This window comes from Meles meles, chromosome 4 (assembly GCF_922984935.1).
Source record: "Meles meles chromosome 4, mMelMel3.1 paternal haplotype, whole genome shotgun sequence".
Classification (NCBI taxonomy): Eukaryota; Metazoa; Chordata; class Mammalia; order Carnivora; family Mustelidae; genus Meles; species Meles meles.
The window spans coordinates 117,983,878-117,996,424 of NC_060069.1; the positions used below are offsets into that span (position 1 = coordinate 117,983,878).

The following is a 12,547-nucleotide window of genomic DNA, read 5'->3' on the forward strand; positions in this document are numbered from 1 at the left end:
ATATCTTAATAGCATGTTTCTCTCATAATAACAATCAAATATGATGCCATTGTTCTGGTTACCCAAATCCTAGGACCATCTCAAAGGGTAAACTGTCTTGTAACGGACACTTAAATTAACTAAGCTTAGCTCACTGTTTGGAATTTAATACAGACCTGCCTTATATGTACTGAATTTTCCCTATTAGAAAAAAAAAAAAAACTCTCTATAGAGGTTCTATGGCACAATAAATTATCTACTGGATTGAGAAAACATGGCCGCTTCTTATAACACTAATTGCTTCTATGGCAGTTGCTATTCACTGATAAAAGATATGCAAATTCCTGAATTTGAATACAAAACTTTCTAATAAAAAGAAGTGATTGAAAAATTATGGTGTTTTTTTGGATACTGGGTTCATATAGGTGGGGGGTAAGTACAGTGGGAAATCCATTCCTAGCATTTCATTTACTTCAAATTTGGATTGGTACAAATATTTCTCTTCCGCCACTTTGGTGCTCTTTACTTCCCAACTATGACCCACCTGCCCTTAGTACGTGGAAGTGACAATGGCGACAACAGCACTCATCTATCCACACTCTATCACCTGATTCTATTTGTGGCTGATGGCATACATGGTGTACAACCGGCAAAATAAGGCCCCATGCTTAAAAGCACTGAACAAGTTATAGCTTCCCTGTTTCCAAAAATTGATAGCATCAAATAAGCTGAAAAAAAATACATAGTACTGCTCCTGTTTTCCAAATACTAAATTTTCACAGGGTGCTATATTTGAAGTGAAGTTATATTTGAGTTTAAGACTTTCTACATATGCTGAACCCAATCAGACTAAGAAGAAGTAATTCTTTGATGAGTAAGCCATTACTATATGATAGTTATTTCATTCATATACTTCTACAACCTGTCAAACTGCAAACGTCGAAGAAAGACCGAACCTGTCACACCTGAAAAGCCTGAGACAGGAGTCACTGAGAAACTGTCAGAGCTAATCCTGTATCTTCTAGGTCACTGGTTCGAAAACCTTGGCTGCGTGTTATTAGAATCACCTGAGGAGCTTTGAGGATTTCTGACCATATCCCAGACCAATACAGGACTAAGTATTTTTTTAAAACTTGGGTATATATGACACCAACAAGGTTACTAAGTCTTAAAAATTTCCACCTATGTGATTAAGAGAATGGTGGTGAGTTCGATCAATTAAGAAGCCTCCAGAAATGGGAGGATTGGAGGATCTGTGTCTTGTTTTACAGGACAGGAAAAGAATGGATGAATCCTTCCCACGCCTGCTTCTGGAAGTGCTATAAGCTAGACAAGCAGAGGTCTGTTTGCATCTTTGATCACTGCACTGGTTTTCTTTCCATCTCTTTTCACATGCATTTTATAATTCCATTTCCTTTCTTTCCCCAAATGTGCTTAATCCTGGTGCCGCTATTGCTCCAATTTTCACTGCCTCGGCTGTTCCCTTCAGATACTTACACTTACAATGTTGTCAGCATTATTCCCAAACATCTGCTAGATACCGCCACAAGAATGTCAAGCTGCCACCTCAACTGCCCCCTCCCCACCAAATCAAAAATCAAACCTATCACCTTTCCATCCTCTATTTGGTGTTTGCTGTGCTTGACCTCCATCCTTGCACACTGACCCAATTTGCCCTCACAGCATGTGTCCTCACTGGCCATTCTGTGCCGTCACTTCACTCCAACATTCACTAGCTAGATATTATTAGCGTATATTCAGCTATTTTTTTTTTACTTTAATAGTTCAAAATAGTTAAAGATCAACACTCAAACTTTTTATCCTGCTATAAAGTCCATTTTTAAGACTTACCTTTAAGTTCATAGGCATTTCCACTTTTAGTCCACCCTTAAGATAAGAAATTTTAATATTAGATACAGAAACATTTAGAACACTTGAAAGTAAGTGACATATGAAGGTTATACAAAAAAATCTGATTAGTTCAAGGTTATATGCCAGTCAACTTTAAGTTGTGGTAACTTTTAAAAATTAAGCACAGAACTCTATGGTAGTCAAAACCAAGTCAGACAGTTCATCAATGTAGATGTAGTAAGAAAGCTTTAAAATATATTTTCCAGATTAAAACTAGTACAAAGAAGGAAACTGAGCTTTTTAGTCCTTAAGCACACATGACTGAGTAAAGATTTAAGCCCAAGGCAGAGTGTCCCAAGAAACAGAGTGGAGTTGCTAGATTTAAAACATCTCATTTGGCAGAGTAGATTTCCAAACCACTGACCCTGCATTTCCTCCCAACAACTGCTCAGGCTTTCTAAATTAGAGTGCTTCCCCTTCCAAGTTCCATCAACACTTTTTATCATTAACTATCTTTGTGAACCCAAGGTTGTAGAGCATAAAAGGTAACCCCTTCCTCAACAAACTAATTCTAGAATTTCCTGTTTTTAATGCTACTCCACATTTCTTAAAATTTCTTAGTTTTTCCTAGTTTTTATTTTTTAAAGGCACAGAACAGCCAAAAATGGTTTACCACAAAGCTAACATTTATTTGAAGAGTTTGCCCCCAATTAAAAATGTTTGCAACAAAAATACTGTATATACTTATTAACTTTAAGAAAGCAACCAAAAAAAGAAAGTAACCACTGATAGAACTGTCCATTTATTATTAATGCTGAGCTTATCATTCATTACTCTGATGGAAAAGCATCATTAGAAAAGTAGTTTTCTAAAAAGCATCAAAAATAATTTCAAAACTGTATTCAAAATTTTCACAGAACAGTACTTATAAGGAAACTGCATGCATTGTAATAACTCACAGCACAAAGTAAATTCAGAAATTTGTCTTCTAGAAAACATTATAGAAATGTCTTCTAGAAAACATCTATAATATAGAAGCACAGAAAAATAATGTATAGGTTGCTGATCCAATAGTACACATATTCATTTCTCAGGATAGACAGCATAAGCAATCACCACGGTTATTTTAGATTCATGGGCACTTTGGAAAATGCCAGTTTTTAAATTTTTGCTTACCATTTGAAGTGGATGCAATGATTTCATTTCTGTGGCAGAAATCTCACAGAGTCCATGGTCTTCCTCCAGAACTGTAGCTTGTCCCTTAAAATTAATATCTGGGTAGGCAAGCCAACTAAATAAGAAATGAATGGTTTGTTAAAGTATAATAGGAACACTTTCGTACTGTAACAGTTAAAAGTATAAAGGGCTATGAAACAAACAAAAATGAAAAGAAAACAAAACAAAAAAAAACCAGAAAACCTTCATGGCAGAATCACAACCCGTAAAACACATTTGAAATGACTTCACTAGACAGCATATAACAAGAGTTAATGTGTTTTTCAGTACTCATATTCAAACACTTTAAGTCTATTATACGTACTCCAAGCAGTACATATTACTTTTCTTAGAATTTTCTAGTATTTAGGAGGTGTGACACCCTTGATTCAAGCAGAATATAACTGGAAGGAAAAAATATTACACTATATTCTTTTTTTTTTTTTTTTTAACAGTGTGGCAATGAAAGGTGGGATTCCATAAGGCCTTTTACATCTTTCCCCTCCTCTCCCAATCAAGGCATTTTACATTTTTGACCCACATTTTTAGAATCAATAATCCATTCAATTGGCTGCTGAAGGAACAGTATCTGAAATGAGATTCCTGACAGACCTACCTTGTAACTAAATTTGGTAATTACAGACATATCTCATGGGCAGGGTCAATTACTGGGTCTGCCCATAGTTCTAATCTGTGGTTGGGAGAGATGAAGAAAGATGTCCTATGGTGACCCCCAAATATCTACAACAACCATCATCAGAGCAAATAAAAAAGAATGAAAGACAGAAAAGGAATCCATGTTGAACTGGCATCACAGAGTTGTGATTCATGCTAATCTGGAACTAAATTAAGACTCAGCTCAGTCATACCCATAGTCTAAAAGATACCTTTGGAATCAGAAAGGTTTGGTAGCAGACACAGGCTTATAGGCTGGCAGCCTGAAGCAAATCATATAATTTCCTTATTTGTAAAATGAGTTGCTCCACCTACCTTACAGGAATACAACAAACAAAAAAAAAAGCACCACGTGTCCACGCTGTGGAGGCACTCAGTAACTACAGGTACCGAGACACCCTTGAAATAGTTCAAGCTCCAGATTTTTAGGCCAGGACATGCTTTTATTTCTCAGTCCCAAAATCTGGAGGATGAAAACATGATGAATGCATCTATCAAGAACTATGCCTGAGAATCTCTATCTGCTCCCGTGAGTCCTACATCAGAGACTTAATTGGATCCAAAGGAAGACAGAATCTGTTTTAATCCCTGCAACGGTCTTTCTCGAGTATCCAGGAGCATAAATAAAATCAAAACTTCACAAATATACACGTCACCCACTGAAATTTGAAGTAAAAAGTTAAATTTGGTGGCCATCAATCACTGTAATAAGGATAAACTAATACATACACTCCTGACTTCACAGTGAAGGACACAGATTTGGGAATATTCAGCTCTTCCAAATTGGGGACTGCTCGCTGTATATGGATAGAACAACATGCGGGATCAGCCTGTGGGCAAAGTTCTATCTCTGGAATGCTGCAATCCTGAAAAAAAAAGAAAAAATTGGCTTTGAAATTGGGGAGACACACACAATTCAGTATTCTCAATACCCTAGATACACAATTACAATTCTTTTCATTGTTCAGTTGAATTTCTTCACAAAAACAACAGGAAGGAAATACTGTTTCACTTCACCAGTTTTTTAAAATGAATTTTTTTCTAAGAAGTTACATTGATAACATGAAAATTATAAATATTATCAATTGAAAAAGTATTACTCATTTTTTTTCTGCTTTGTTTTTAAAAGTCTTGTTCTATTAAGCAACCAATGTTCAATTACCAAACTCTGGGAGTGCCAAAAGTCTTTAAGCCTTCCTTCTCAGAAGCATAACAAAGCCATACAGAGGAAGGGAGTTGAATAAAAGCTGATCTCATGGGGGATATAAAAAATAAATAACAGAGAGGAACACTACTCCCTCAGTGTGTTATCTAATTTACATTGACAAAAGAAGTAGGAATTAGAAGTGAGGGTAAAGGAAATCTGTTTTCCTACTTGTGGGATTCTGTTTATTTTAGAACAAGTTGTTTGAAGAAGAAAGGCATTATGAAATTTCACCCCATCCTCCATCCCAAATTCACTGCCACCATGTCCTGTCAAACCTTCCCTTAAAATTTCACTTATGTATCTCTCTTTTTTATTCCCATAGTCAAGGCCGTTCATCAAGGCTAAGACTTTGATTATGGGCCTATATCACCAGTCAAGTACTAGCCACACTTTATACAGTTGGGGTTGTTAGAAAACATTACTTTCCTCACGACACACCTTGGCTCAAAACCTAGGCATATCAAATTTACATTTGTTTGCCTTTTTACAACATGGTACCAACCCAGTGATCTCAGGAACTCCACACAACTCTTCAGCCATACTGGTATCCATATTCTCCCCACCCCCTTCTTTATACGGCCTCTCTTTGTAAATGTTTTCCCCCATTGCAACTAAAGGGAGAATTTTCTATATTCTTACCTATGAAAATCTTCTAATAGTCAAGTTCTAACACAAAAAAGACTTCATCTTTTTCTTAGGGAATCAAAACTACAATTATTTTTCCCTTCTCTGAAATTACAGATGTGTTTCTGTCTGAACACACCAACTCCATAATCATGAGTGTTTAATTATACAACTCAAACTTTCAGTAGCATAATTCTCACCTAAGAAATTGTGAAATTCAAGTGATTATGCTTTAATGAAACAGGTAAATGTGGTAACAATCAGAGGTGACATTAGGCTGAACAACTGTATTTTTTATTACAATCAGTTTGCAATTTATAACTGCAATTTTGTGATTTTTTAAACTTCTAAACTGAGTTTTCCTATTAATCATTCTTAATCGTTCTTATTAATATGTATAAGCAAATTAATATATTTTATTTTTAGAAAGCTAGTTCTAAAATGCAATACAGTAAGGAGGCATAACCTAAAATATCCTTTAAAGTTTAAAAGTATATTTCTGTTTAAAATTTCCTTCCAAAGATAGTCAGGGGTGCCTGGGTGGCACAGTGGGTTAAGCCTTTGTCTTCAGCCCAGGCCATGATCTCAGGGTACTAGGATCGAGCCCCGCATCAGGCTCTCTGCTCAGTGGGGAGCCTGCTTCCCCCTCCCTCTCTCTCTGCCTGCTACTCTTCCTACTTGTGATCTTTGTTACTCTGTCAAATAAATAAATAAAACTTTAAAAATAAAGATAGCCAGAAACGTCCACAACAGTCACCTGTCAATCTTCAAGGCTTTTGTTTGTTATTAATAACAGAGTTCTAGTAACAGTATTTAAAATGCTGCCATATTAATGTTCCCCCAGGGATGGTAGGCACAGTAACAGAATACTTAACTAAATGTCTCACACAAGTAAGTTTCCTCTGCATTGTGTTATACAAACAATGCATGGGTGGTGTGCTTTAAAAGGGAAAAAGCTAAAAGGCATTTGAGTCTGCCACAACACAGAAGGAAACAGCATAATGGAAAATAGTATAATAATGGCTAAAAAATAGAAAATAAACAAAAATAAGAATGTTTATGTCCTCAGACAGAGTATCCATTTTTTCTCTAGTTAACTAAAAAAAATTTCACCAGTTAAGTTTTATCTTCTTCATGGTGGCTATTCTCAAAGAAATAATGTCTCTTGCAAGACTTGCCTAATTCTTGATAGACAGGGGCAGTAAACACTAACAACTGAAGGGTACTTTATAGTAACCTAGCAACAATGAACAGTTCATTCTTAGCAGTTTGTATGGCTTCCTCCCCAACTTTTCTAGTCACAATATACTTTACAAGTACCTTGATGAAACTTGCAAGCTTAGACTACTAAAGACTTTGTAGGCATGAAGGCAGAACTACAGGAGAGAAACAGGCAAGAATGGATTACAGTTTACAAAACCAATAAGAAAATCTAATTGACTTCACCTCCCATAAAACACCTTCAGTCCCTGATCTAACATCAGATCTCTCTTCCCAACATTAATGAGGACAAAACCGAAGTAACTTCTGACCATAAGAAAAATGTCACTCCGTTAAAAAAATATTAGCTGCACCATAAACAGTAATTTGCAATATTCATTTCTAATTTTTGAGAAAAGAAACATCTGACTCAAGAATTATTGCAATGCTACCTCACCCCAATTATCTCTGGGAGCAAAGATGGCCCTCGAGCAGAATCTACAACCACTGCTAACTGCTGGCATCCTCCACAGCTCTTCACAGCAAACTGAAGACATGATCAAAGTATTATCTTTAGAGAACAATGAAGTATTGACTACTCAGATTAGAGCAAATGAAAGATGATGAAGCAAGATAAGGTTAGTTCTAGGTTTAGGCCTAGATGAATTTAAAATGGTAACAGTCCCCATGAAAATGAAGCAATCAATAGGGAGAATTTTGACAAGGCTGGAGAAAGGAAGCAGTTCGATGCCTGATTCTTACTTTGTCAAATGTTTAGAACAATGCTAATGCCTTTTCCATTCGATGCTCAATAGTTTTTCCTTCCTCACTGAAAGTTGCTAGCCTGTCCAAGACATGTGGGCACTCACACTGAAATTAAAAAATGACTCCAAGAACAAACACTGGAAGAAGGAAAGAATACAAGTAACACTTATTTTTTCTTTTAATGTAGTCTAAGCAAATAGCAGGTGTGCAAATACCCATTTATATATCCATATTCAACAGACTTTTTTTACTTGATTTTATTGTAGGTGGATTTCTGGGTGGTGAGAAGGTTGCTGTTTTCAACAACTTATCTTTTTTCCCCACTGGGCTTGGCATGATGCCTGACATTCAGAAGAACAGCACAAAACCGTAAGTTACTTAAATCTTAGAACATTCTACCTACAAATTATTCATATCAATTTCTAGTGAGTTAGCTAATTAAATGAGACTCAAATGCTGCTTGCTGAGCTGAACTGCTCACAGTTAAATTTTTCAACGAAAACGAACACTGCCCTCAACGCTACAGCCTTCCATCCCCTTGTAGTACCACCAACATTCACCTCTGCATCTAACACAGGCGGCTCTGCCAAGAACTTGCTCACATTTCCCACCCACCTAACCCTTGTTTACTCTCTCGAGATTCCAATCAGGTGTCCCCCTCCTCCAGGTGAGGTACCCCTTTTTTTGTGCTCCCCTAGGGCTCTGCAGAGCGTTTTTACCTCACATGGTTATGTGACTCAGCTGCCCTTCCCCTCAACTTTAAGCGATCTGGAGTATGAGATCATATCTCACTTGTATTTCCATTCCCCATGCCTATCACAGTGCTGGGCCCAAAAGCAGAACACAAATTTGTGAAGACACAGGCTTGTCTGCAGTTTTCCAGGAAGGATTAATCCACATAAAATACATTCAGGTACCCCTTTCATGATGGCTTTTTTTGTATGCTATCTTTAATTTTTCTCTATGCCATCTGCAACTATCAAGAATTTAATAACATCAGCCCAAATCATTGTGATAGGGTCCACCTTAATTTGTATTTTTAGGCATATCTCCATATGCCTAAAAATTAGGCAAAATCTCCATAACTTGAAAAAATATAGGGGACCCTGGGTGACTCAGTGGGTTAAGTGTCTGCCTTCAGCTCAGGTCATGATCCTAGGGTCCTGGGATCTAGCACAGCATAGGGCTCCCTGCTCAGCTTGGAGCCTGCTTCTCCCTCTCCCTCTGCCCCTCCCCCTGCTCATGCTCACTCCTCCTTATGCTCTCTCTCACATGCACTCTCTTGGACAAAGTAAGTAAATCTTACAAAAAGTAAAAAATATATATGACTGTCATATTCATAACTGTAGTAAACCACGTGCTATTTTAATGCTGAGGGAACTCTTAAGAATATACTGGGAAAATTCTGTCCCTATCTGAGATCTTTCCTAATCACTAATTCACCTCTTCCCTAAACCACCACAGCACATCCCATGAAATATTTTATTACACTGGGAGACCTTCCTCATGCAAGTATTAAATGAATTAAATAAATATAAATTTTCTAAACAGAAAATAAAAAAGCAATATACCTACCCTTTGTCTCACCACTCTTCTCTGTTTTTCCCATAATACTCATCACTCACACTCTCTCTCTCTCTCTCTCTCTCTCTCTCTCTCCTACACTCAGGAGAGATTACTAAAAAAAAAAAAAAATATATATATATATATATATATATATATATATATATATATTTGGAAATATTAACTCTTTTCCTAAAAATGCCTGGATGGTATATTCCTATCACTATAAAAAAAAGTATATATCTAAATTTTATACAGATATATATATATATATATGTTACATATACATACATATCACGTACCATTTCATTTTATGGCCCAGATTACAGGTAACAGTTTAAATTATCATTCACTCTAATACTTCATATGTATAAATTCAAAAGATTATAATCAATATAATAAAAATTAGTAAAACTACCACAAATATTAGCAATCACTTCTAAACACTGCTAGGCCAAAGTATAGCTTTACTACATGACAAACAAAACAATACAGAAATTAGGGGAAAATCAATGGTCATGCTACCTTTAAGACACGTTTGATAGAACCCAATACAAAGTCTCTCTGTGGATGCTTCCTATTCTGAAGGAACCAGTCACGATTTAACACCTTTTCCCCTTCTTCCAGCACACATTTCTGACCCTGGAAATGTGGCTTCTCATATAAAATCCAGCTGAAAAAAACATAAAAGCATGATTATTTATAATTAATTTTCTAAGAAATGAGGCATAAAACAAATGATACTTAGTCCACAGACCATCTCACCTACCTAACTTTTAAAACCTGACCTATTTTCCACCATTAGCATATAATTCTATTTGAAACAATGATATATGCTAATTTAAGTATAGACAAATAGCATAAGAATAAAAGGGCAGGGCGCCTGGGTGGCTCAGTGGTTTAAGCCGCTGCCTTCAGCTCAGGTCATGATCTCAGGGTCCTGGGATCAAGTCCCACATCGGGCTCTCTGCTCGGCAGGGAGCCTGCTTCCCTCTCTCTCTCTCTGACTGCCTCTCTGCCTACTTGTGATCTCTCTCTGTCAAAATAAATAAATTAAAAAAAAAATCTTTAAAAAAAAATAAATAAAAGGGCATACAACTTGGAAGTATTCCTGAACATAACCTATGCCTCCACATAAAAAAGGACACATGCACTTTCTAGATGGTGTATAAACAAACCTATACATTTCTATTAAAACAGCAGCTCAGCAATTCCAAATTTTAAATAAAATGCGAGCACATGTATCCCATTTTATTACATGAAGACAACACTACACCATATCACATACATCATGACTATTGATCAATGAGTAACTGAGACACTGGACAAAGAAATCTTGGCTCCAGCATATACAAGGATAATGGCCGATTGAGGTTTTCCCTTATTTTTACACCACACAAAGAATCCTTCACTTCTTGACTATGTCAGCTATACAAATGACCCTAAGTATGTGCCCTTCACATTCCTTAGCATCCCACAAATTTTGAACTCGCTTTCAAAGCTATGCTTCCTTCAACTCACGCCTTTAACTCAACTTGCCAAATCTATCCTGCTAACAGCATAGTTTCAGAATGGTATTGATTGTATATAATATATATACTAGGTCTCGTTACTTATAGCTGGCTTTAAGCACTGAGAACAACCTATATTTTCTGTCACAGTAGATAAAGAGAACAATTAAATTATAAAGCAGTAATAAGATTTTAAAATATTCTGTCAAAAACTAGACAAAAGGGAATGTGACTTCAATAAATAATACAAAACACATAAACAGTAAGAAAACAGACTTAGTTGGGGGAAACACGCTACAAAATTTTAAGAGCTCTCTTACCAGCCCCTTACAACTTTTATCAGTACCCCATTCGGAAAGGACCATGATGTAGCATCAGGAATACTACAGTAGATCTCTTGCTTATATTTACTTCCATGGAGATCATAGATCACCATCTGCAACATACAGTAAGTAGGCACAATAACTAATTTTAAGAATGCATTTAAAATTTCAAAATGTTCTAGAATATAGAAAATAAAAGATCCTAAATATATAAAGAAATTATTACTTTAGATGTTAAATCTGTGAGTAAAATAATCCCTTTTAAAGTCAGTTATGGGCACCTATGTGGTTCAGTTGGTTAAGCATTTGCCTTCAGCTCAGGTCATGATCCCAGGATCCTGGGATGGAGCCCCATGTCAGGTTTCATCAAATACATACATACATACAAACATATATAAATATCTCAAAAAATAAAATTAAAAAAAAGTCAGTTAAAAGTATTTAAACCCCTCAAACCTGAAAGTAACCTTACTTTAGTTTTTTTTTTAAGTCAACTCTGTACCCAGCGTGAGGCTTGAGCTTACAACCACGAGATCAAGAGTTGCATGCCTCCCAACTGAGCCAGCCAGGTGCCCCTAAAATAACCGTACTCTTCATATTTTATCTCTGTCCATAAGAAACTTAGGCTTACTGGGGCGCCTGGGTGGCTCAGTCATTTAAATATCTGCCTTCAGCTCAGGTCATGATCTCAGAGTCCTGGGATTGAGTCCCACATCGGGCTCCTTGCTCAGCAGTGTCTGGTTCTCCCTCTCCCTCTCTCCCTCTCTATCCCTCGTGCTCTCTCATGCACTCTCTCTCAAATAAATAAAATCTTTAAAAAGAAAACCAAACAAACAAACAAGAAAAGAAACTTAGGCTTACCTTCCCAGGTCTTGGGTTACACCTCAAAATTTGTTTGTTAATATTCTGAAATAATAAAAGTATAAGAAGGAAGCCTTAAGAAGCATTAACAGAAAGCTATATATAGCTCAGTTTCTTAGCAGTCACAAATTTAATTTATCACATATATACTTAGGGGCCATTAAATGCAAAGCACACCTCTAGGTACTACAAGGGCTGTCAGGGCAAATATAAAGGAAAATAATGTGTTTGTGCCCTCAAGAAGCTTAGAGCTACAAAGGGGGAAACAGATCACATTCACGTGACTCTTCTAAGTGAAGGACTAAGTTAAACTACAGGTAAAACACAAAAAATATACCAAGTGATGGCAATAAAGGGAAATGGCACCATCATGGAGGTCAGATGATAGCACAGGGAGGGGCCCAAGGCTTGTCTGAGCAAGTGATATGGAGAAGACCTTGAAAAACAGGATTTCTGTAAGTGAATCAATGTGCCGGGCTGGGGTCAGGGAGTGGAAGGAAAAAAACTTCCATGAAGAGAACATATTGAGGAAAAGTACAGTGATAGGAAACACATGGTGCATGACCAGAGCATGAGGAGACAAGGCTGGACAAAGAGGACCTGGGTGTGTTGTAATGCAATGAAGATGTTCCACATGACTTGGTAGGTGATGGGGAATCATCAAAGAAACACTTCTTCAAATCCCACCCTTTCTTTCAAAAAGACTTTACCTTGCATGCTACTGGTTGAAAGGAAAGTCCCACATTAAGTGTATATTCTATGTTAGACATTTA

General features: G+C 36.6%; 1 protein-coding gene across 2 annotated transcripts in view; it reads right to left on the bottom strand.

Moving 5' to 3' along the window:
- The window catches only part of CRYBG3 (crystallin beta-gamma domain containing 3), a 111,115-nt gene that overhangs the window by 48,649 nt on the left and 49,919 nt on the right, over positions 1-12,547 (bottom strand). For both annotated transcript variants that reach the window (XM_046001874.1, XM_046001875.1), the window contains exons 5-10: positions 11,775-11,819; positions 10,911-11,026; positions 9,605-9,752; positions 4,450-4,586; positions 3,007-3,121; positions 1,831-1,866 (exon numbers count right to left, since the gene is read on the bottom strand). In XM_046001874.1, the coding sequence (XP_045857830.1) occupies positions 1,831-1,866; positions 3,007-3,121; positions 4,450-4,586; positions 9,605-9,752; positions 10,911-11,026; positions 11,775-11,819 (597 nt within the window). The remainder of the gene's footprint in view (positions 1-1,830; positions 1,867-3,006; positions 3,122-4,449; positions 4,587-9,604; positions 9,753-10,910; positions 11,027-11,774; positions 11,820-12,547) is intronic.